The sequence below is a fragment of the Schistocerca serialis genome, chromosome 8, assembly GCF_023864345.2.
Source record: "Schistocerca serialis cubense isolate TAMUIC-IGC-003099 chromosome 8, iqSchSeri2.2, whole genome shotgun sequence".
In the NCBI taxonomy this organism is placed as follows: domain Eukaryota; kingdom Metazoa; phylum Arthropoda; class Insecta; order Orthoptera; family Acrididae; genus Schistocerca; species Schistocerca serialis.
This window is the reverse complement of record NC_064645.1, coordinates 472,695,860-472,719,346: the sequence shown is the minus strand read 5'-3', so window position 1 is coordinate 472,719,346 and position 23,487 is coordinate 472,695,860. Positions and strand designations below refer to the sequence as shown.

At 42.6% G+C, this 23,487-nt stretch overlaps 1 protein-coding gene across 1 annotated transcript in view; it reads left to right on the top strand.

The window, feature by feature from the left end:
- Positions 1-19,062, top strand: part of LOC126417077 (pickpocket protein 28-like) — a 93,432-nt gene extending 74,370 nt beyond the window's left edge. Inside the window, exons 10-11 of the mRNA XM_050084972.1 lie at positions 4,898-5,004; positions 18,839-19,062. Of these exons, the coding sequence (XP_049940929.1) occupies positions 4,898-5,004; positions 18,839-19,062 (331 nt within the window). The remainder of the gene's footprint in view (positions 1-4,897; positions 5,005-18,838) is intronic.
- Positions 19,063-23,487: the final 4,425 nt, after the last annotated feature.

Here is a 23,487-nt window from a genome sequence, read left to right as displayed (position 1 = left end):
ATTTTCACTTGATCCAGTCCTAAAAGTCTCTCATCGACTTCCTCTTGAGTAATCTTTTGTGTTTCGTTTTCATGACTTTTCTGTCAAGTTATATCCAAGGTGATATTTAAGGCGAAATGGATTTTTCCTGATTTGACTCCATCGTAAACTCTGAATTTCTTTGCCACAGTCGTCTTCATTCTGTAGGATGCATATATTTGTAACGATATGATGAATTTTGTGGGGAATTTGCATTTCGTTGACGATATTTATTAATTTTTGGTGATTTATGGCGTTATACAACATTTTGTGAGATACGAAAAGAAACTGACATCTGTATTAAGTTCTATTGTCTATTATTGCCCCAGATGTGATTAAGTAATGTTTTATAGAAATGTTCTTTCGAAAGCAACAATGATAGTCTGCAATTAGTTCTGATCTCTTCTGGAGACACGCGGAAAATGTTTTGTATGTAACCTCCAGAAAGCAAATGGTCTGCAATTGCTACAAACAAAGGCCTCAGTTTTCTTTTTCGTGCGGAGCTGATAATTTCCATAAAATATTTTGTTCTGCAATACGTTAATCGCCTTTTCTATACCCGACAGCGGTGGAGGTTTGACTCCTGATCTGCCGTGTCTGGGCACAGAAATTAAAATGAAGCTGCCTGTTTTTGCAGTTGAGAACATCAAAGAAAAAATTCACCGACTTTTTAGTGATTTAGTTCTTGACTGTTAATATGTTACCTTGCTTACTCTAACCAAAGTGGCTCTTTTGTCAAAATTATTTGTAGTTATCCTAAGACCTTGCTGCGTTTTTTTGGTTTTATTATATTAAATAAAAAAATCTCGTTAGGACTGCCATGAAATCACATCATTTGCTGGTATCTTAGGGGCTATCGTGTTTCCCTGCGTATACTAAAAGACCTCTGGTCTGTTACAGCACTGTCTACATATTTCTATTGCTCTGATTCTCTGCAATACTTTTTATTCATGTTTTTGATTAAAATACTTCATATTCGTACTTTTCGTTTCTTCCAAAACTTCAGACATTGGATCGTGCAGCCCGCCGCTTGCTTATTTTCATTTGTCCTCCACTTTAGAACAGAAAAAAACAGTCTTGGTTTCACAAGACAGGTTTCTTTAATTTTCACATGTGACGCGTTTCGCCTGTTCTAGGCATCATCAGACAATCTTGGGAAATTACAAACTGGTATTCGTGTAAATTGCTGTTAAAGGCAACAGTAAATGAATAAATTAAAAACAACAAAAGGAATACATACACTGATTGGACTATGGAGCACAGGGTGATGAAGGGTATAGATTTCAACTCATAAAATATTGCACCATAACTGAACTTACCGATAAAAATTCTTGCAAATCGTGACCGAGGCGTCAAACGTAATTAAAAGTCCCATAGAACTGGGAGGTAACAGCCAAATAACGACTGTCAGTGCTTCATTACATCATCTAGAAGCAACACGAAAAAAGGTAACGAAAGCAAGGGAAAGAAAGGTTCTAAATCGTGCAAGGAGCACCTAACGCAGGTAAATAGGCTTGAGCGTCGTGCTTAGGTAGCTCAGCAGGTAGAGCGCTTGCTGCGAAAGGCAAAGGTCCCGAGTTCGAGTCTAGGTCTGTCACACAGTTTTAATCTCCCTTGAAGTTTCATATCAGCGCACAGTTCGCTGCAGAGAGAATGTTTCATCCTGTATATAAGACTTCCTTGGAGACAGAACTCAATATGTATTCATAAACGGAGTACCTCATGGGGGAGTTATACGGCCTTTACTGTTACACTGCCCAGTTTGATGTGTTTCTTGACTTCCGAAAGGATTCGGCACAGCTCCACTCTGTCATCTGATGGACAAAGTTCGATCTCGCGAAATATCGAACCACCTTTGTGACTAGATTCAGAACTTCTTAGGAGAGGAAATAGTCAGTTGTAAAAGTAACTTTGGGAATACCCCAAGGGAGCCCTTATAGCACACGATTTATGTATAAATTATCTTTTTCCCCGTGGCTTTGCTCGCATTCGTGTTCGACATATATATTGTGTACATCTATGCTCCCTGTCTGACTCCATTTCTTACCCCCCCCCCCCCCCCCCCCCTCTGTCCACGTTATCCTTCCTCCTCTGTCATTATCCATTAAGTGCCCCCCCCCCTTGCCCTGTGTGTAGCCATGCCAACCCATACACGTAACCCATGCAACACATACCGATACTGCCCACAAAACATGCTTGGCTTTTGGAGGAGCCTACATGTGAGGATCTGAAAACCCTTTTCTCCCATATCTCTTGGCCTATGTGAGATAGGAGGTTCTAGTGAAAGTGAAACTCCCTGGAAGATTCTAATGCTCACAGTGCTAATTATCATATAGCAAGGAATTTGTGTACCAGGTTTGCCTGAAATCGATCCACTGGTTTAGGAAGAGATGCTGGATATAACACACACACACACACACACACACACACACACACACATATATATATATATATCGCCGGCCGGTGTGGCCGAGCGGTTCTAGGTGCTTCAGTTCGGAACTGCGTTACTGCTATGGTCTCAGGTTCGAATCCTGCCTCGGGCATGGATGTGTGTGATGTCCTTAGGTTAGTTAGGTTTAAGTAGTTCTAAGTTGTAGGGGACTGATGACCGTAGATGTCAAGTCCCAAAGCGCTGAGAGCCATTTGAACCGTTATATATATACATCAAAAAAAGTTTTGTATCACCCCAATTCTCAGAACTCCTGAAGACAGACGCTGACTGTGGATATTGTATCACAGACACAGTCCCTTTGACTGTTCAGAGATGATACTAAACCCGCTCAAAGATATAAACAACCATGCATGAGCAGCGCCTATTAGACGGAGGATGTCGGACAGCCGATCACTTCCAGTCATTCCACCAGGAAGGAGGTACTTGGCTCGTGTTGTCTGTAGTTCAATCATGCCTAGACGGTCAATACCGCTTATCGATCGTATCTGCATTGTTACTTTGTGCCAGGAAGGGTTCTCAACAAGGGAAGCGTCCCGGCGTCTCGGAGTGAACCAAAGCGACGATGTTCGGACATGGAGGAGAGACAGGAACTGTCGATGACGTGCCTCGCTCAGTCCCCCCCAGGGCAATTACTGCAGTGGATGACCGCTACCTACGGATTATGGCTCGGAAGAACCCAGACAGCAACGCCACCATGTTGAATAATGCTTTTCGTGCAGCCACCGGACGTCGTGTTACGATTCAAACTGTGCGCAATAGGCTGCAAGATGGGCAAGATCACTCCTGATGTCCATGGCGAGGTCCATCTTTGCAACCGCGACACCATGCAGCACAGTGCAGGTGGGCCCAACAACGTGCCGAATAGACCACTGAGGATTGGCATCACGTTCTCTCCTCCGGTGTGTGGCATACGTCTTCAATCGTCAGAGGCGTGTTTGGAGGCAACCCGGTCAGGCTGAATGCCTTAGACACACTGTCCAGCGAGTGCAGCAAGGTGGAGGTTCCCTGCTGTTTTGGGGTGGCATTATGTGGGGCTGACGTACGCCGGTGATGGACATGGAAGGCGCCGTAACGGCTGTGCGATACGTGAATGACATCCTCCGACCGATAGTGCAGCCATATCGGCAGCATATTGGCAAGGCATTTGTCTTCATGGACGATAATTCGCGCCCCCATCGTGTTTATCTTGTGAATGACTTCCTTCAGGATAACGAAATAGCTCGACTAGAGTGGCCACCATGTTCTCCAGACATGAACCCTATCGAGCATGCCTGGGATAGATTGAAAAGGGCTGTTTATGGATGACGTGACCCACCAACCACTCTGAGGGATCTACGCCAAATCGCCGTTGAGGAGTGGGACAATCTGGACCAACAGTGCCTTGATGAACTTGTGGATAGTTTGCCACAACGAATACAGGCACGCATCAATACAAGAGGACGTGCTACTGGGTATTAGAGGTCAGGTGTGTATAGCAATCTGGGCCACCACCTCTGAAGGTCTTGCTGTGTGATGGTACAACATGAAATGTGTGGTTTTCATGAGCAATAAAAAGGACGGAAAGCATGTTTTTGTTGATCTCTATTCCAATTTTCCGTACAGGTTCCAGAACTTTCGGAACCGAGGTGATGCAAAACTTTTTTTGATATATGAGAATGCTGTTTGATAAATCACTGTGAGTAGCAACAACTGTAAAATATATAGAAGTATCTCTTTGGTCCCAAGTAAAACTAACTGGAAAAGCAATTTCAAGACTAATTTTCATTGGAAATATCTTGGGTAGATATAATTCATCCACAAAAGAAGTGACTTAGAGAATAAGCATTTCGATCGATTCTTATGTATTGCTCTCTTATTTAGTATCGTTATCAGATTGATCTGATAGAGCAAATGAAGACAGTAGAAGGAAGAGCGGTGATTTTCATCACGGTTTCGGTTTAGCCATTGGGAGAGCATTACAAAGGAGCAGGCTCATCTCTACCATATGCCAGGTGCTACAAGGTAAGAGCTGTGTACCACACCCGAGTTTGCTGTTAAAGTTCTGGGAACGTACATTCCAAGAAGAATCAGGCAAATTATTACTGTCCTCCACGTATGTCTCACGAATGACCACTTCTTGGGAATTGGGGAAGTTGCAGCTCATACGAGTGTTTGCGTGCTATTGTTCTTTCCAAGCACCATGTGTGGATTGAGTGAAAAAAAAGGGGGGGGAGATTAAATTGACACCAGAAGTACCCTCCACCTCACACTGTAAGATGACTTGTGAAGTGTAGCTGTGGATGTGGAAATACAGTCATTATGTGCTCGGCATTTTCATGCGCGGTATGTAGTTTCTGCTCATTCCACGGAATAGCAGTTTGAGTGACTTCCTTCTCGCTCTTTGTTTTCAGTTGTGACAGTGTTTTGTGTTTGTTCTTTCAACCACAGGAAAGGCCAGACGTCTCCAAACCTCACGGTCCTAAACGCTTACTTTGGTGACATCACATGCATCAAGTACCAGAGGACTGTCTACATGACGTGGGACAACCTGCTTGGTAAGTGCCTCTCTCACTTCGCTATGTGTTGAAACAATGTGACAATGAATTTCTTCTATAGATCTCTTTAGCCCGTGTTTCCATTTGTTTTACTCGATGGTCATTTAACTATAAGAGCCAGTATGTTGATCTAGATCAATAGTGCCCAACCTGGAGCTAATTCCCCCCTGAGGGGTAAGATGAAATTTTCTAATGGGTAAAAATCCAAAAACGTGTGATTGTGTTTCACTCATGAAACTAAATTACTTTTAAAACATCATTACCATTAACACAATTTTGGAATACGTTAATGCTGATTGTAATTCTTTTTCCTCAGTTACTAGTATTAACGCATGACACCATGCAGTGGAGGTCACAGATATTTCACATAGATCACTGATTACACACGTACTTTGTACTTGGAACTGTACCTCTATGAAAGTGAAAGTAAGACTTCCGCAACAAACGTTGAATATCTCATGAAAATATCTTCTGTATTGTAGATAGTTCCTGCAATAGACGAGAAGTTGCTTCATTACTAACTTAGAAATGTATACACTATGTGATCAAAAGTATCCGGACACCCACAAAACATACGTTTTTCATATTAGGTGCATTGTGCTCCCATCTACTGCTAGGTGATACATATCAGCGACCTCAGTAGTCATTAGACATCGTGAGAGAGCAGAATGGGACGCTCCGCGGAACTCATGGACTACGAACATGGTCAGGTGATTGGGTGTCACTTGTGTCATACGTCTGTAAGCGAGATTTCCGCACTCCTAAACATCCCTAGGTCCGCTGTTTCCGATGTGATAGTGAAGTGGAAACGTGAAGGCACATGTGCAGCACAAAAGCATGCAGGCGGATCTCGTTTGTTGACTGACAGAGACCGCCAACAGTTGAAAAGTGTCTTAATGTGTAACAGGCAGACATCTATCCAGACCATCACGCAGGAATTCCAAACTGCATCAGGATCCACTGCAAGTACTATGACAGTTAGGTGGGAGGTGAGAAAACTTGGATTTCATGGTCGAGCGGCTGCTCATAAGCCACACATCACGCCGGCAAGTGCTAAACGACGGCTCGCTTAGCGTAAAGAGCGTGAACATTGGACGATTGAACAGTGGAGAAACGTTGTGTGGAGTGATGAATCACGGTACACAAGTGGCGATCCGATGGCAGGGTGGGGGTATGACGAATGCCCGGTGAACGTCATCTGCCAGCGTGTGTAGTGCCAACAGTAAAATACGGAGGCGGCGGTGTTATGGTGTGGTAGTGTTTTTCATGGAGGGGGCTTGCACCCCTTGTTGTTTTGCGTGGCACTATCACAGCAGAGGCCTACATTCATGTTTTAAGCACCTTCTTGCTTCCCGCTGTTGAAGAGCAATTCGGGGATGGCGATTGGCCGCGCATGATTAGCCGAGCGGTCTAAGGCGCTGCAGTCATGGACTGTGCGGCTGGTCCCGGCGGAGATTCGAGTCCTCCCTCGGGCATGGGTATGTGTGTTTGTGCTTAGGACAATTTAGGTTAAGTAGTGTGTAAGCTTAGGGACTGATGACCTTAGCAGTTAAGTCCCATAAGATTTCACACACATTTGAACATTTGATGGCGAATGCATCTTTCAACACGATCGAGTACCTGTTCATAATGCATGGCCTGTGGTGGAGTGGTTACACGACAGTAACATTCCTGTAATGGGCTGGCCTGCACAGAGACCTGACCTGAACCCTACAGAACACCTTTGGGACGTTTTGGAACGCCGACTTCGTGCCAGGCCTCACCGACCGACATCGATACCTCTCCTCAGTGCAGCACTCCGTGAAGAATGGGCTGCCATTCCCCAAGAAACCTTCCAGCACCTGACTGAACGTATGCCAGCGAGAGTTGAAGCTGTCATCAAGGCTAAGGGTGTGCCAAAACCTTACTGAATTCCGCCATTATCGATGGAGGTTGCCACGAACTTGTATGTCATTTTCAGCCAGGTGTCCGGATGCTTTTGATCACGTAGTGTATATGAACTAACAGTATACTGTTGTACACATAGTCATTATCATTATTGTTGTTAGAGTAGTCAGACACAAAGCGTTACCGGCCTGAAGTCTTGCAATGTGTGCCACTTCAGAAGTAGAAGTCCAGCAATCAAGTGATTTAGAAACAGTAACGGCAGTGCACACATTTTACCTAGGTGGATTTTAAATGGGGATGCATGGTGTGGGTGAAGCAAATGCCGCTAGGGACAAGCGTAGTGCAGAGAACGCGCATTTTGTTGCAAGTGTCTACCATCACTGGGGATGTTACCTTTCGTGACTGAGCTGTGGGTAGCACTCGCTCACCGGGAATTGCTTCATCAGTCATTACAGTACACACACACACACACACACACACACACACACACACACACACACACACACACATAAACTAAATATCATGTATCTTTCATCATTTTAAAAACATAGCTTTTCAAACAAAATTATTTTTCATTCAAAAGTTTAGTTAGGCGTTAAAGTTGATGATGGTGGGGAATCGGTTGAGGGGTGGGAGTGGTGTAGGCGGGGGCGGGGATACTATGTAACAGATTGCACTTAGGGATATGGGCATGGGTGTGTGTGTTGTCCTTAGCGTAAGTTAGATAAAGTAGTGCATAAACCTAGGGACCGATGACCACAGCAGTTTGGTCCCATAGAACTTACCACACATTTCCAAAATACGATGGTTGGAACTCAAATAGTGGCAACTATTCATTCACAACCGGTACAAAAGAGTTACATGTTTGCACCTCTTACTGTCCTTCAAAGTAGTCACCAGCGTTGTGTAGAACCCATAGCCAGCGATATGGAAGGCGTAGTATACCGTTAGCAGAGCCTGTTCTGTTGACGGTGCGAATGGAGCGGTATACTGACTGTCGAATCTCTGGAATAGTTCTGAAGCGAATGCCACGAAGTGGCTCCCTCATCTTCAGAATCAAATCAGAGTCACAAGGGCTTAAGTCCGGGGAGGATGGTGGATGGTACAGTACTTCCCAGTCCCATCGACCGAACAAAGCTGCCACAGCTTGCCCACACATTGTCGTGCAAAATGAGGGGTAGGTTGCGCAGGAAGTGTCGCCGCTTCTGTCGTAAAGCTGGTCGCAGGTGATGCTCCAAAAACGAACAGTAATACTGTGAATTGACGGTCTGCCGTGGAGGAACGTAATGCTTTAGGACAACACCTTCACAGTTGTACACGAGAATCACCATAACTTTAGACAGCTCCATTCGCACCATCTACAGAATAGTCTCTGTTAACGGTATACTACGCCTTCCACATCGCTGGCAACGGGTTCTACACAACGCTGGACAGTAACAGGTACAAACATGTAACTCTTTTGTATCAGTTGTGAGTAAATAGTTGCTACTATTTAAGTTCCAACCCTCGTATTCTCATTTCATATCAGACGAAGGTTTCTTTCAGTAGCATGGGATATCTTAATAACGTTTCTGTTAGACGTGTTACTGCCCTTGTCTTCCTCCGACCTATTAAATGAATCATCAGGGTAGTTACGGGTGCTCATACAGCGTGACACAGGATCCAAATTACAGCGCAACTTCGCAGCCTCTTCTTAGGTAAAGTGTTGCCAGCTGTGAAAGCCAAAAAATGGTTCAAATGGCTCTAAGCACTATGGGACTTAACATCTGTGGTCATCAGTCCCATAGACTTAGAACTACTTAAACCTAACTAACCTAAGGACATCACACACATCCATGCCCCGAGGCAGGATTCGAACCTGCGACCGTAGCAGTAGCGCGTTTCCGGACTGAAGCGCCTAGAACTGCTCGGTCACAGCGGCCGGCTGTGAAAGCCAGATTAAGCCCCGAAGCACAAATAGACCGAGAGGGACAAAACTTTAAACCTGCAGCAATTAGTAGCTTGCCTCAACGAGTCGGTAAAACTTTAGAATTGCTGAACTTGGATGACAGGTTTCGCAATTATTGAGTGTGCCCACTAGGTAGTGATGTTTTGCGGCGACTTTCATAAGGCAGAAATGTAATTCATGGAAATCACACACGTGTGAGGTGGTTTAGCACTCTTTCGCAGTTTCATTTTAATTAAGAGTTTCGTATATGTTGTTGTAGACTTATTTGTGATTTGACTCTGAATTGCCTGTTAAGTTTCCTTCTCGTTGATGATAGTGATGTCAGTAAATATTTCTCCATCAGCTAACCGTTCGAAAGAGTGATCTAGGAGTGCGAAAACGAGAAAATAGGATAACAATCGTCTGTCGACGTCACAAGCCCACAGATTTAGGTATTAGAGTTTCGGCAGTTTGAAACCCAACAAATTAAAGACGCGTTTAATAACATAGCTTCTTCAACTTACTAATAAACCTACCCAAAAATCTTGCAAGATAAATGACCCTGGATCCGATAATTTTCTCCCAGACCAAAGTAACACACAAGTCCAAGTAATCAGGAAACTTTCCTAGCGATGGCAACTACTCAGCAAATGGTTACTTCTGAGGTAAGTTCACTATCTGATCAAAAGTACGCAAATACATGTTAATGGGCATTTATGTGGGAGGGGTCCATCCTTTGTCCTTATGAAAGCTTGGACTCTTCCAGTGACACTTTCAACGAGCTGTCTGAATGTCTGTGGAAGAATGACAACCCATTCTTCCTCAAGAGCCTAAACCTGAGAAGGTAGTGATGTCGGACGCAAGGGTCTCGAGCGAAGTCGACGTTGTAACTCATTCCAGAGGTGATCCATTGCGTTTAGGTAGTGACTCTGGGCAAGCCAGTCCATTTCAGATGTGTTATTCTTCGCAACCCATTTCCTCACAGATTCTGCCTTATGACACGGTACATTGTGATGCTGTGATGATGATGAGATTTGGTTTGTGGGGCGCTCAACTGCGCGGTCATCAGCGTTCGTGCAAAGACCCAGTTTCTACACAGTGCTATCCAGTCACTGTTACGAATGATGATGAAGATGAAATGATGAGGACAACACAAACACCCAGTCCCCAAGCAGAGAAAATCCCCGGCCTGGCCGGGTATCGAACCCAGGACCCCGTGATCCGGAGTCAGCAACGCTAGCCACAAGATCACGAGCTGCAGACGCATTGTGATGCTGGTAGAATCATCGTCTCCGGACTGACCCTCTACTGCATGCAATACACTGTGCTGGAAGATGTGTTCACATCCTTCTGAAGATAGTGTTTCCTTAAGCGCAATAGGGGGATCACACCCTAACCAAGAACATCCCCATACCCTAACATCACCTCCTCTGTACTTCATTGTCGGCAGTGTACATGACGACTGGTAACGTTCTCCATGCATTCGCCAAATCGTTACCTTCCGTCTAACTGCCGTAGCTTATAGTGCGATTCACCACTCCGAATCACTCTTTTCGATTAACCCACTGTCTAGTGGCGTCGCTCATCACTCCACATCAAGCGTCGTTTGTGTTGGCTACAGAAACGTCTGGCCACTGAGGAAATAGACGACCATTGTACCCGTTCATTTTAACTCTCTTATGCACAGTCATTGTGCTAGCTGGATTGCTGGTAGTACCTTGGAACTCACGAGTCATTCCTTAATTCCTTCCACTGATTTCATGCGATCTTTTACAACCACAGCGCTTGATGGTTGTTGTCCATCAATACACGAAGTCTGCCTGGTCTTGGTTTAGCAGTTAAGTTTAGTTTAGTTATGTCACGTTCCGTAGATCATTTTTACGATTATTTTATCGATATGATGTGGAACAAGTCAGGTTACAAGATATATATACACACATGAATAGTGCTAATATTAATATAACTGAAATTTTTAGTTCTACACATGCAACTACATGTAGAGGTACATTTTTTTTTACCCGTTCTGATACAGAAACTCGTCCATGGAACAGAAGGAGTTTTCCAAAAGAAAAGATTTTAAGATAGATTTAAAACTTGATCTGCTACCTGCCAGACACGTTCTGTTGTTGGGCAAATGCTCAAAGACCTTTGTTGCTGAACAATGTACTCCTTTTTGAGCAACTGACAGCTTTAATAACGGATAGGAAAGGTCATGTTTCCCTCTAGTGTTGTATGTATGAACATCACTGTTCTTCGCGATTTGAGATGGATTATTTGTAACGAATTTCATTAGCGAATATATGTACTCTGATGGTGCAGTTAAAATACCTAACTCCTTGAAACGGTGCCTACATGACGTCCTTGGGTGAACACGACTAATTATTCTCACTGCTCTCTTTTGTGCAATCAATACTTTATGTCTAAGTGGTGAGTTACCCCAGAAAACTATTCCATAGGCATTATTGAGTGGAAATATGCAAAGTACGTTAGGAGGCTGATCTTTTTATTACCAAGACTAGCAGTGGTTGTTCCATTGCGTTTCCACTTCACAGTAACAGCTCTGACAGTCGACCTGAGCAGATTTAGAAGGGCTGAAATGTCTCTAATGGATCTATTACTCGGTTGACATCCAGTGACTAACCCACGTTCGAAGTCTCTGACCGACCCATTTGTAACACGCACTGGGGTACAACTGGTGGGGGAACCTTAAACTGTTCTCGCTTTAACCGTGCGCCCTGCCCACGCTACATACCTGGTGCTCTCGCGGCGGCCGTGTTCTTTCTGCTCCACACTACTGCTTGCTTGCCTCAAATTATGTAGGCTATATAAATATGCAAGCAGGTTTAGAGGAGCCATTAAACACTAAACACAACACTGTCCTACGTCTGGTATGAACGATTCTATTTTGAGACGATAAGAAAATCGCAGGTTTACATACTAAGTCGTAACAGTTGATGACAAGTAACGTTCTTGCTAATTTGATGAGAGGTCATAATTATCATTCCCTTATTATTGTACAGTGTTTTTGACGATGTTAATGTCTGTCACTATTGTACTTCACGCCGTCACACGTATTTCACAGTCTTACTCTGGCCGAACCTTCAGTGATAGATACACAGGCAATGATGATGGTGATTAGTTATCCACAATTTTCACTTTGACGAGCGTACGCATGACTGACACGGCGGGGGTATTGTTGATGATGCGGAAGCCGAATGGTCGAAAGAAAGTTCTTACGCTCGTCACGCACACACAATATCTGGTACCAGATTGCTCTCCTTTGTGCTAAATTATTTTACTGACTCACATTAGTTTCATTCTGGGAGGCCGAACTCGACGCGGATGATTGATGTTGTTAGGTACGACACGCAAACGGGCGGACACTCAAAGACATTATAGGCGGCACTGCTCATACTTAATTACATCTTTACGCACTTTTCACTGAATCCACTTCCATAACTCATTACTTCACAATAACAATACTTGCAGCCACACTTGAACTGACATAATAATGCCTTCCCCATGCAGAGCTACCCACAACACAACACAGCATGCGGCGAGGCGGGGTACAAGTCGCGTTGCGTTGGGTAATTGTCTGACCACTGTCTTTCGTCGTACTGTGCACTACAAAAAGTTCCATCTAACTCAGTAAGGCGTCTGGTCACCAGCCCGATTCTCTGCATACGTAGATACTGTTCAGACGATGTTAAAAGCAGCGTCGAAGAAAAATGTCGTCAATACTTGTTTGCAAAGTTCGCCTAAACTCTGGTAGCAAGCTATCCTGTAATATCTTATAACGATTTTCGGGTGGGGGGCGATTGCTTCATTCTTTTAGAAAGAAAATGGCAAAATTCCGAAACAAGTTCTTTATTTTTTTACGTTCAAAATTAAGGAATTAGCCATCAGCTCGTATTTATTTAAACGACTAATACCAATGTCCTCCGCTCACAGTTCATTCAACCCAATATACACGCGAGACAGCTAGAAATGTACTTAAGTCCGACCCGAATTATTGCGTGATCTACAGTCGATGCTCTGCTACAATATATGAGTTTCACATTCGGTCTTAACACTTCACAAAGCTCAAATTTCCACAATTTGTCTGTAAATGCAACTGCTTTCACGGCAATACCATCCGGACGCGAAATACCATTAACTTCTTCATTTTACTCATAACATAGACGGACACGTCCAACATGACCCGTACGTCCGATAGCTAGCCAACGACTGACTCCCTGCCGTTCCTTCCAGGGCCTGTAACTACTTGATATAGCGCGGGAAATGCGTAACTCTGATTGGTTGTTCAAAATGACCAGCCAATCACGACAATCCTTCGAGTTCTATCTCGCGCCAAAACTGTCGTACGCCAATCAATATTCACAGATGCATTTACGTCACTTCATCCCGAAAATCTTAATTAAATGTTTAACAAAACCAAACTAAAAGAAAACTAATCTTGAAACGACATCGGACAATCGTTACTCTGCAAATGGTTATTCCGGCTGCCTTCTTACAAAAGCAAGTACCCTTGGACATACATCATCAGCAAGGTAGTGAAATTACAGGTTTCATTGCAACTGCTTGCTTCACACTTTGCCATGACATAGTTACGTAATGTTTAACATCAGATAATATTAAATCTTTACGTATGTCCCACAAATACATTCTCACTCACTCTCATTTATTCATACAACAAAACAAATAGTTATTAAATAAATATTAATCCTTTCTGAATTGTATGTTACGAAAATGAAAAATAATGAACGTTTTTAATTATAAAAAATCCAAATAAATCGTTCTGCCATTTAGTGAACTTCAGTAGTAATTCCAAATGATACTAAAAGACAAACTGCAATGAATCCTAACTGACTTTAATCTTATAAGTGTCGGTTTTTGGTGTTTTAGGTAATTGTCTCTAAATCTGAAAGTATCTCAGATAGATAGCTGAGATTTTAATACAACCTTCCTTTTAATAACAAAGGGCTTCATATTGACTTTTAACAAAACTGAATAATATTTAATACTGTTTATTTAGATTCTTGGGGGCTTGAATATTCTGTCACTCCAACTTAACACAGGTTGCGCTTCCCACGGCTAGGCTAGCGACAGGTGCGAGTGAGTCACGCTTAGATACCAGCGGCTGTATATTGCCACTGCCAACGGCTCCAAAACTACGAACCCGTACTTCAAAGTAGCTTGCTGCAATAAAATGCTATTGCGTATTGACTCGCGACGTGACAAGCAGCTCCACGTCCCGTGCTCGACTCTGGAATGCAGACACTCGCAAAGATACTCTGCAACCAAGTTAGTGATATGACAATACGCTTACACATTCTGCTGTTCCTGCCTCTCTACTGACACCACCGTCTCCTTTTATACTGGTGGGTCCGCTTCTCGTGACATTTAGTGGTCAGTCCCACTTTACGCACGGGTATGCCCATAAAATATGAGCAAAAGAGAGTAAGTTTCAGTTGCCTCGATGAGACAGCTGAGTACCATTTTGCAGTAGGACTGCGTAATAGCTGCACAGTTTAGCGACGAGCAGCGGGAAACAGAGACTTAGCCAAGCCAAGCTTATTTGCTGACCGACATACCTTCTATAGAGACCAGTTTCGCTGTAGGAAAAATAGTCGCAAGGGAAATTTGCTTTGAATGTCTACAAAAATTTCAGGAAGATTGATTACAGTCAGAAACGCTTACATGTTGACCTGATGCTCTGGGAGAGTATTGGAGGCAACGGTCGATCCCAGCTGCTCTGATTTGCGACTGCTCTTAATGGAGACCGCTCTATGGACACTACAGAAGCGGAAAGTGCATTGTTTGACGCATTTTCACGGAGTAGCAATATCATTTATCTAGTGAGTACTCAGATGCACACGTACAGAGCAGGAATTTTGTCGTCAACATAGTTGCGTCCCAGGTAACGTGACGTCTGTATGGTGTAGGGTTTGCCCGTAAACGGTGTGGAGATGTCGAATGCCGGTACGATCGGATTCCGTTCAAAAATACCGTGGGTTTTGCGCGTGGATTCCATAGATATCTGAAGAATTTGCATTGGACATCTGGAATGAAATAAAAGCTTTGAAGAAATAAATACAACGCCATTTAGCTTGTTTATGATAAATGTCACAACTCTGATTTTATAACAGTTCTCATTTAATCTTCAGTTTTAATGACACATTTTTTAATACGTGATACGATTCGATCTCTCTGGATTATTTGAGATCTATGTAGGTGCCTCAGCAACCTATCATATCTATGTCAGATCATCACATCTGACGTGAGGTTCTGACACAGACACGACCGGTTACAGAAGCAACTACATAGATATGAAGATGATATAGAGAGATCGAAACATGTCCTATATCAAGAACTGCCCATCTAAGACTGAAGAACACGTGAGAATTCTTTTACGTACCAGTACAGTTTCTGTTCTCTCGCAACTAATATGTCGCCTGTAGTGTAAACACTTTTGTTCTTGTTACTGGGCAATAAGTGTAACTCACCGCTGGTTTCTAGGTTTTTTACTGCAGACGATCGTATTGTCGAGTCTCCGCTCCACTAAATTATCCCTGTATTTAAATCTTACCGAATTATATGGCGCATTTACAAGTGTCCTCCAGATTACAGATCAACGTTGTTGTCTGCTCTTGTGGTCTTCAGCCTGAAGGCTTGTTTGATGCAGCTCCTCACGCTAGATTACGCCGTTTAAGCCTCATCATTTCTACAGAACAACCGCAGCCTACATACGTTTGAAACTGCTTACTGCACTCAAACCTTGGTATCTCTCTACAATTCCCCCCTGCCCCCTCCTCTCCACTTCCTTCCCGTACCAAATTGACAATGAAGATAATTCTCATTTATTGTTCTGTCTCAGTTGCACATTTTCAATTAGACTACGTGTTTCGATCGCTCTCGATCATCTTCAGATCTAAGCAGTCGTGTCAGCAACCTGTTTTCTCTATTCACAACTACAAAGCAGATTACTGCGTTTTGCAAAAACACAGTACTCTGATATGAGGTTCTCAATATATAAGATAGGTTGCTGACGCAATTTCGTAGATCTGAAGATGATGCAGATTGGTCGAAACATGTAATCTAACGAAAACGTTAACTGAGACGGAACAATAAATGACAATAGTCTTAATTATCTAAACACTAAACAGTTGCTGAATATCTCAAGAAGGTTATGCCAACTGTTCTGAAACTGACAATTTATTCATGCCTCTGGACGTCTCCCATCTTTTTTTCCCCAGTCCAGTTCAGTACCTCCTCATTTGTTATTTTGTTTACCTAGCTAAGCCTCAGTATTCTTCTACAGCACCACCTTTTAAAAGCTTCTGTCCTCTTCTCGTCAGAACTGCCTGTCGTCCATGTTTGACTTCCATACAAGGTTACTCTTCGAACTCAACGGCTTCAGAGAAGATTTCTTAACACTTAAATTTTTATCACATATTGACAAATTCCAGTTTGTTACAAATGTTATCCTCGCTTTTTCCAGCCAGCATTTGATATTTTCTATTGCGCCACGATTACTGAATGCCTGGCCCCAATGCAGCAAAATGACATCTTAAGGAGCGAGGTGCAGTCATTAAGGTGGCCACACACTATGGAGTAAGAAGACATATTCAGAGTGCAACAGTACATACTCAGTACGCTGCCGTTGCAAAATACGTCCGCTACCACTTCTGAAAAGCGAAGCCGAGACACCTTTCAGCTACAACACGGAGTCCAGAAGAGATGATCTGACGAGAAAAGCTGGCTAAGTGAAATCACGAGGAAGGGCAGTAGTTGTTTTGGTTTCTGTGCTAAAGCGCTGTAGAGAGGAATACACTACCTGGCCTCATTGGTATAAATAGACTTCAATCAAATCCTTTTCCTCGGTGTGCTTAGATTGGTTGTTTTGGGGAAGAAGACCAGACAGCGTGGTCATCGGTCTCATCGGATTAGGGAAGGATGGGGAAGGAAGTCGGCCGTGTCCTTTCAGAGGAACCATCCCGGCATTTGCCTGGAAAGATTTAGGGAAATCACGGAAAACCTAAATCAGGATGGCCGGACGCGGGATTGAACCGTCGTCCTCCCGAATGCGAGTCCAGTGTCTAACCACTGCGCCACCTCGCTCGGTGGTGTGCTTAGATGTTCACATGCAGTATACAGATGTTTACAGCATGCTAGACTGGGGCCATGGGGAGGTCTTTCAACGAAGTGGGTGCTACTCGGAATGGGCAAAGGCTGCTTCTTTTTGGCCACCATTTTGTAGGTTTTCGTTATATAATTGGCAGCTAATGCTATGAAGCTGGAATTTTGTGTACATTTACTCCTGTACCTGTGGAAGTAATTGATACCCGTCCGTGCACTTTCCAACATGAATGAACATGTAAAACTCAATTATAAATTATTATTAAATGTAAACTAATTATCATATCAACAATTAAATTACAGAAATATATTTGTTTAATTATTACTGATTAACTGATAGGGTTGCTTTCCATATTTGAGATGCTACGAGTTGTTACATCATGTGATTTATTGAGAATACCCGATTGGTTCGCACATAGCTGCTATGACAGGTGATCCAGCATGTCACGTGGTACAGCCTCGTTGCTTACACGCGTTGTCTGGTCACTGCTCCGTATTACGAGCTCTCTGGGTGAACTGTCAGTATTTCTCATCAGCAGATTTTGAGTTAGCCTGCGACTGGGGCGTCCTTGTGCTTTCCAGAGGCAGAATATTACAGGGGACACAGCTTGAAGTAAAATGTATAAAATTAATGAAAATAAACACACTACGTCTGTGGGGTTCTGTACAGGCATAAGTGGATTTCCTGATGTCAGTGTGTTGAATGCCTGCAGCACGTGGGCTGAAAAGTATTGGTGCAAGTACAAAGCCCTGTGGGAGTCCACTCTTCAGATTTGTATCGTTGCTGACTTTCTTGTCTCGTATTTCGCAATGGATTGGGCCTTGCTTTATTGTCTGATCCACAGTGATAGAATGAATGTTGAAAGAGAAAAGTTACAAGTACAGAGCCCTTCGTGAGCCCTTACTTCAGCATAATTCCATTACTGATTGCTAATACCGGTCGCCATGTCCTGAAAGGACGAATTTTGTGAGTGGTGTTATTTCAACTTAGAACAGATAATGAATTCATTATTCAAGAAACGTAATTATAGCTTTTTGTACCAGTATGAATGTAACAACTACTAAAATGATTTCCTTTTCAAACATTACTTTACGAACTTTTCATAAGCCAAATGAAGTTAGTATATGTCATTTAACTGACAATACATTAAGACTTTTAGTGCGTAAATTGAAACAAGTGAAATTTAAGTGAGCATTATAACAAAGCAACACATCAGAGTTGTGTATCTCCACTTTCTTTCTTTAATAAACCACACAATGATACAATAATTTAGCACACATTACTTTTAAGACACAATTTAATCAGAGTAATGGTAGGTACTCGAAATAACATGATGGCACTGGTACCAGAATGGACGCTGAAAATAACTGGTACCAGTAAAGATCCCTGTGGCAGTCCATTCTTCAGAGTTGTTCAGTTTCTGATTTCCTTTGCTCTTATTTTGCAGCAGACTTTCTGAGAACTGACCCGTAGTACCAGAATGAAGGTTGAAAAGAATTGGTGCCAGTAGAGAGCCCAGTGGGAATCTATTCTTCAGATCTGTTCCATTACTGGGTACCTATCCTAGTATTTTGTAGTGGACGTGGACTTGTTCTACTGACTGACCCCCCAGTGTCAGTATGCAGGTTGCAAAGAATAGTTGCTGTCACATTCCATGATTCAGAACTATTCTGTTAGGATTTTCTTGCCCAGAATTTTGCAGCGCGCTTTTATTCGCCTTGCTGACTGATCCACAGAGCCAATATGCAGGTTGAAAAGAATTGGTGCAAGTACAGAACCCTGTGGGAGTCCACTCTTCAGAGTTGTTTCATTGCCTAGCTTTTACAGCGAACTTGCCCTTGCTCCGGTGGCTGACTCACGCTGCCTGCCGTGCCCTGCAGCGACTATCGGGGGCATCCTGGGCCTGTGTCTTGGGGGCAGCCTGCTGAGCGTGGTGGAGCTGGCTTACTACGCCACCCTCTTCCCGTGGCTGCGCCGCCGCCCAGCGCCGCCCGCGTCGCAGAAGCTCCACGGCCGCCATCTGAAGTCGGTGGCACCGTGCACTTGCCGGGTGCTGCCGCCCGCTTATGGTGCTGCCAAAGGACGGCTGCCCTTCTTTTTCTAACACGGCCCAGCGAGAGGATGGTGTCTGGAAACATTCGGATCGCCAAAAACTGATAAAGTTAAACTTCATATTCTTCACATGTATCGAATCTGGTAATAACTTATGGCAATGCTGCTGGGTAATGCTGCCGATTAGCGTCGATGTTTGTAGAGAAGAACACCTCCTAATTTTCAAAACATAAACGGAATGAGAAACGCCAGACGTTATTCACAATGAAACATTAACTAACGATGGGCAAGCAAGTGCTGCCAACTCTGTCCCTCTGTTGTTGGACTATGGAGGTATCAGGATCCCTGGTAGAATTAAGCAGAAATTCCCATTTCAACAGCATCTGTAATGACATCATCTCAGCAGTGGGAAATGCATGCGAAAATCTCTGTGCTTCTGTATGCCATTGTATGACCGGTAGCAAGACAAAGTTCTGCCATCACAGCTTCTCTCGGCTGTTCAGAGCATGTTAGTTAGTTAGTTTCATGTTCCCAGAATCATCTGTGCAGTTATTCGCTATGACGTGGAACGAGTCATTTTACATTCATATTACACCTTCATATGTAATTTTTAGCTTGATGCTGACCATTTGCAATTTTCTTTTAATTTTCTACTTTTTTATTGTATTAAACACAGACGTGAATTTGACATTTCTCGCCATCAACTCTTACACCTTACAAAAACAGAAATTCTGCTACAGAACAGCAGGCATAGCCAAGGAGAAACCTTTTCACCCTCTTTTCTAATTTAATTTTGCTGTCTGACAGTTTATGTCACTGGGTAAGTGATCAAAAATTTTGGTGGCTGCATTGCGCATCCCTTTTTGTGCTGAAGACAACTTTCACATGTAGTAATTAATCTCTTTTCTTCTTCTGGTATTGTAATTATGTACAACATCGTTCTTTTTGAACTATAGTGAGTTATTTAGAACATACTTCATGACAGAATAAATATACGTGAAGCATTAGTCAAATTGCCGAACTCCTTAAACAGATCTCTACAACACGATCGAGAGTGAGCACCAAATATTATTCTTACAGAACGTTTTTGAGCAATGAAAGCTTTCTTACTCAAAGATGACTTGCCCCAGAACATTATTCCATATGATACATGAAAATCATTGCAACTTAATTTGTCCCATCCCAAAAATTGTAATGATTCTAAGTGGAAATGTGATTTTTTTGGGGGGGTTCCCAAATGCTCTGTTTCCAGTTTAAATTCTAATCAATGTGGACACCTAAAATTTCTAAAGTCACCACCCTAGTTATTATTTGCTCAATATGTGTTACACTTGTCATTACTGTAGTGGCTATAAATGTGTAGAACTGAATATATTGTATCATTCTGGAAACTGAGAGTGAAGACATTTGCAGAAAACCACTCTTACTACTTTTAATAACATTATTTAACATTTCTTCCGTTGCTGTATGTGTGTTTGGATTTATTAGAGTACTAGAGTCACCTGCAAACAAAAAGAACTAGTTTTAGTTGTTGTATAATGGACGGAAGGTCGTTTACATGCATGAGAAACAATAGTACACTTAACAATGGATGTTGTGGAACCCTACATATGATTCCTCTCCATTCAGAAGTCTCTCTTGCTTGCATTGGTCGAATTATTAAGTGCAAATTTCTGCGTTCTTTTGATTATATGCCAGCCCCGATAGCTGCATGGTCAGCGCGGCGGTCTGTGACGCCACGGGCCCCGGGTTCGATTCCCGGCTGGGTCGGATATTTTCTCCGCTCAGAGGCTGGGTGTTGTGTTATCCCCATTATCATTTCATCTTCATCAGTGGAAGGCAACGGGAAACCACCACTAGAATTACTTCCCTAGACGCTCATATGGTGGAACTCTGACTAGGCTTCCCCAATGACAAGATCTGCCGTAAGGCAGAACACAAAGTTTTAATTTGCTTAGGTATGATATCACACTCTGCTTGGCTATACCATCAGTCCGTAAAACCTCACTTTATCCAAGAGATTGGTCACAAAAGTACTAACCGGTGCTATTTCTTATTTAATGCTTGTAAAATTTGGTTAGTGAACGTGTAAATAACATTTGCAGTGGAGCAACTCTTCTGAGATACAAACTGTAATTTACTGAGGATATTATTTTTGCTTTGTTGGGATACTATTCTAGAATACATCACTCCTCAATTTTTTAAAAATGATGTTGGCTCCTATCACCTTCCTTGTAGAGGGGTTTAACAGCATATTTTTGTGTCTTTGGAAAAATACCCTAAGTTAGTGATGCATTACATATTTCAGCAAAGACTACAGTTATTACATAGTGACAAGTGTATATTACTCTGGAAACACCATCATATCCAGATGCTTTTGCTCTATGCACATGTCCTTCCAGTCCTCACGGGTAAACCAAAACTGTCCTTTATAGTCCTTGAAAGGAGACCACTGAAGCCCCGTTTCCTCTGAATAGAACCAAACCTGTAGCATATACTACATACGTAAGGTGAAAACCTCTAGACTTAGGCTCTACATCGTCATTCTCATTACTCACTTGATTCATGCTTAGTCGATAGCATAGCGCCCGACTGATCTGTTTCTCTCTGTATCCATTCTGGCGGAAGTTAACTTCAAGGTGAACCATCTTAACTGACATACATTAAGGGTCTGAGATGACGCGAATCCTGTAAACCAAGGTATGAAGTTCTCCTTAAAGTTGGATGGTGACACCTGATAGCCAGAAGATACAATCAGTGTGTTTCGAGAATGAATTTTCACTGTGTGGCAGAGTATGCGCTGATTTGAAACTTCGTATCGGATTAAAAATGTCTGCCGAATCTGGACTCGAAACTGGGACCTTTACCTTTTGCAGGCAAATGCTCCACCGACTGAGCTATCCAAGCACGACACACTACCCGCTCTCATAGTGCGACTTCCGCCAGTACCTCGTGTCCTACTTTTCAAATTTCACAGAAGTCGTCCAGCATACCTTGCGGAAGTAGCACTCCTGGAAGAAAGGATCTTGAGGAGATACAGCTTTGCCAAACCTTAGGGGATTGCGTAAGTTTACTTCCTATAAATGTCATGCTCCAATGTACCGTCATCCTTCCCAGCACGTCGACGAAGGGAATGCAGCAACCCTTTCCCCCTCCGTAGTGAAGCGAATAACGGGTGGATTGAAATCACATGTTCTAAAAAGATGCGTAAGTTCTCACATATAGTTGATTAATACTTCTCTATCCGTAACGTCTGATGTTGATCATGTTTGGAGGCACTAGTTGTTTACGATGTGCTTTTATAGGAAGCCTACACACTCTTTTCTATTCCAAAATGCAGTGTTATCTTATTATCTTTTACCGCAAATGTCTGGTTCTGCCTGTAAAGCTGTGCGACACTGCTAGAACTCTGTCTGTCTGTCATTATGTATAACATTGAACTTACTACTAAAGACAATAAAATTATCACTTTAAACACTTTTTTCGAAAAACTGAAGTCTCTTACTAACGTTAACCGCGTCTGAACGTTAATTAGGCTATCATACTACTTCTGGTGCATTCAGCTGGCAAACAAACCGAGGGTTGTACCCAGAAACAAAGTACACATTTCACAGTTACCTGTAATTATTATTCTGATAACTAATGTTTCCCACTAAAGCGCAGTAACAGCATTCATCACTGAGCCATGGACCAACACTAACTCACCACGAGAGTTTTACTCACGACAATCAATAATTCTGATTGCTAATACCGGTCACCATGTCCTGAAAGGACGAATCTAGGAAGTGGTGTTCTTTCAACTTCGAACAGATAATGAATTTATAATTCAAGAAACATAATTATAGCTTTTTGTACCACTATGAAAGTTACAACATCTTGAATGATTTCCTTTTCAAACATTACTTTACGAACTTTTAATAAGCCAAATGAAGTTAGTAAATGTCATTAAACTGGCAATACATTAAGACTTATAGTTTGTAAATTTAAATAAGTGAAATTTAAGCGAGCATTATAACAAAACGACACATCAGAGTTGTATATCTCCATTTTCTTTCATTAATAAACCACACGATGATACAATAATTTAGCACACGTTACTTTTAAGACACAATTTAATCAGAGTAGTGGTAGGTACTCGAAATAACAAGGTGGCACTGGTTAGCCTTAACTGTCAATAGAGCGAACCAAAAGCCCTTTTCAATACATTTTATGTTAACACAGGCTGTCTCTCATGTACATGAACAATGAAATAATTTGTCTGTAGCTTGCCTTATCAGATGCAGTGATGTTGAGAACGTGGTGCAAAAATGCTTCCGTAAATTCTTCACATCCCTTACTAATTACCTAGATCAGACTCCATAATGACTAACTTTGAGAAAGATTCTTGAAATAAGATGGTGGAACACAATATTTTAGCCAATATGAGTCTTGCATCCACGGCGACGATTTGCATGAGACGACTTATTAATGCAGAAGT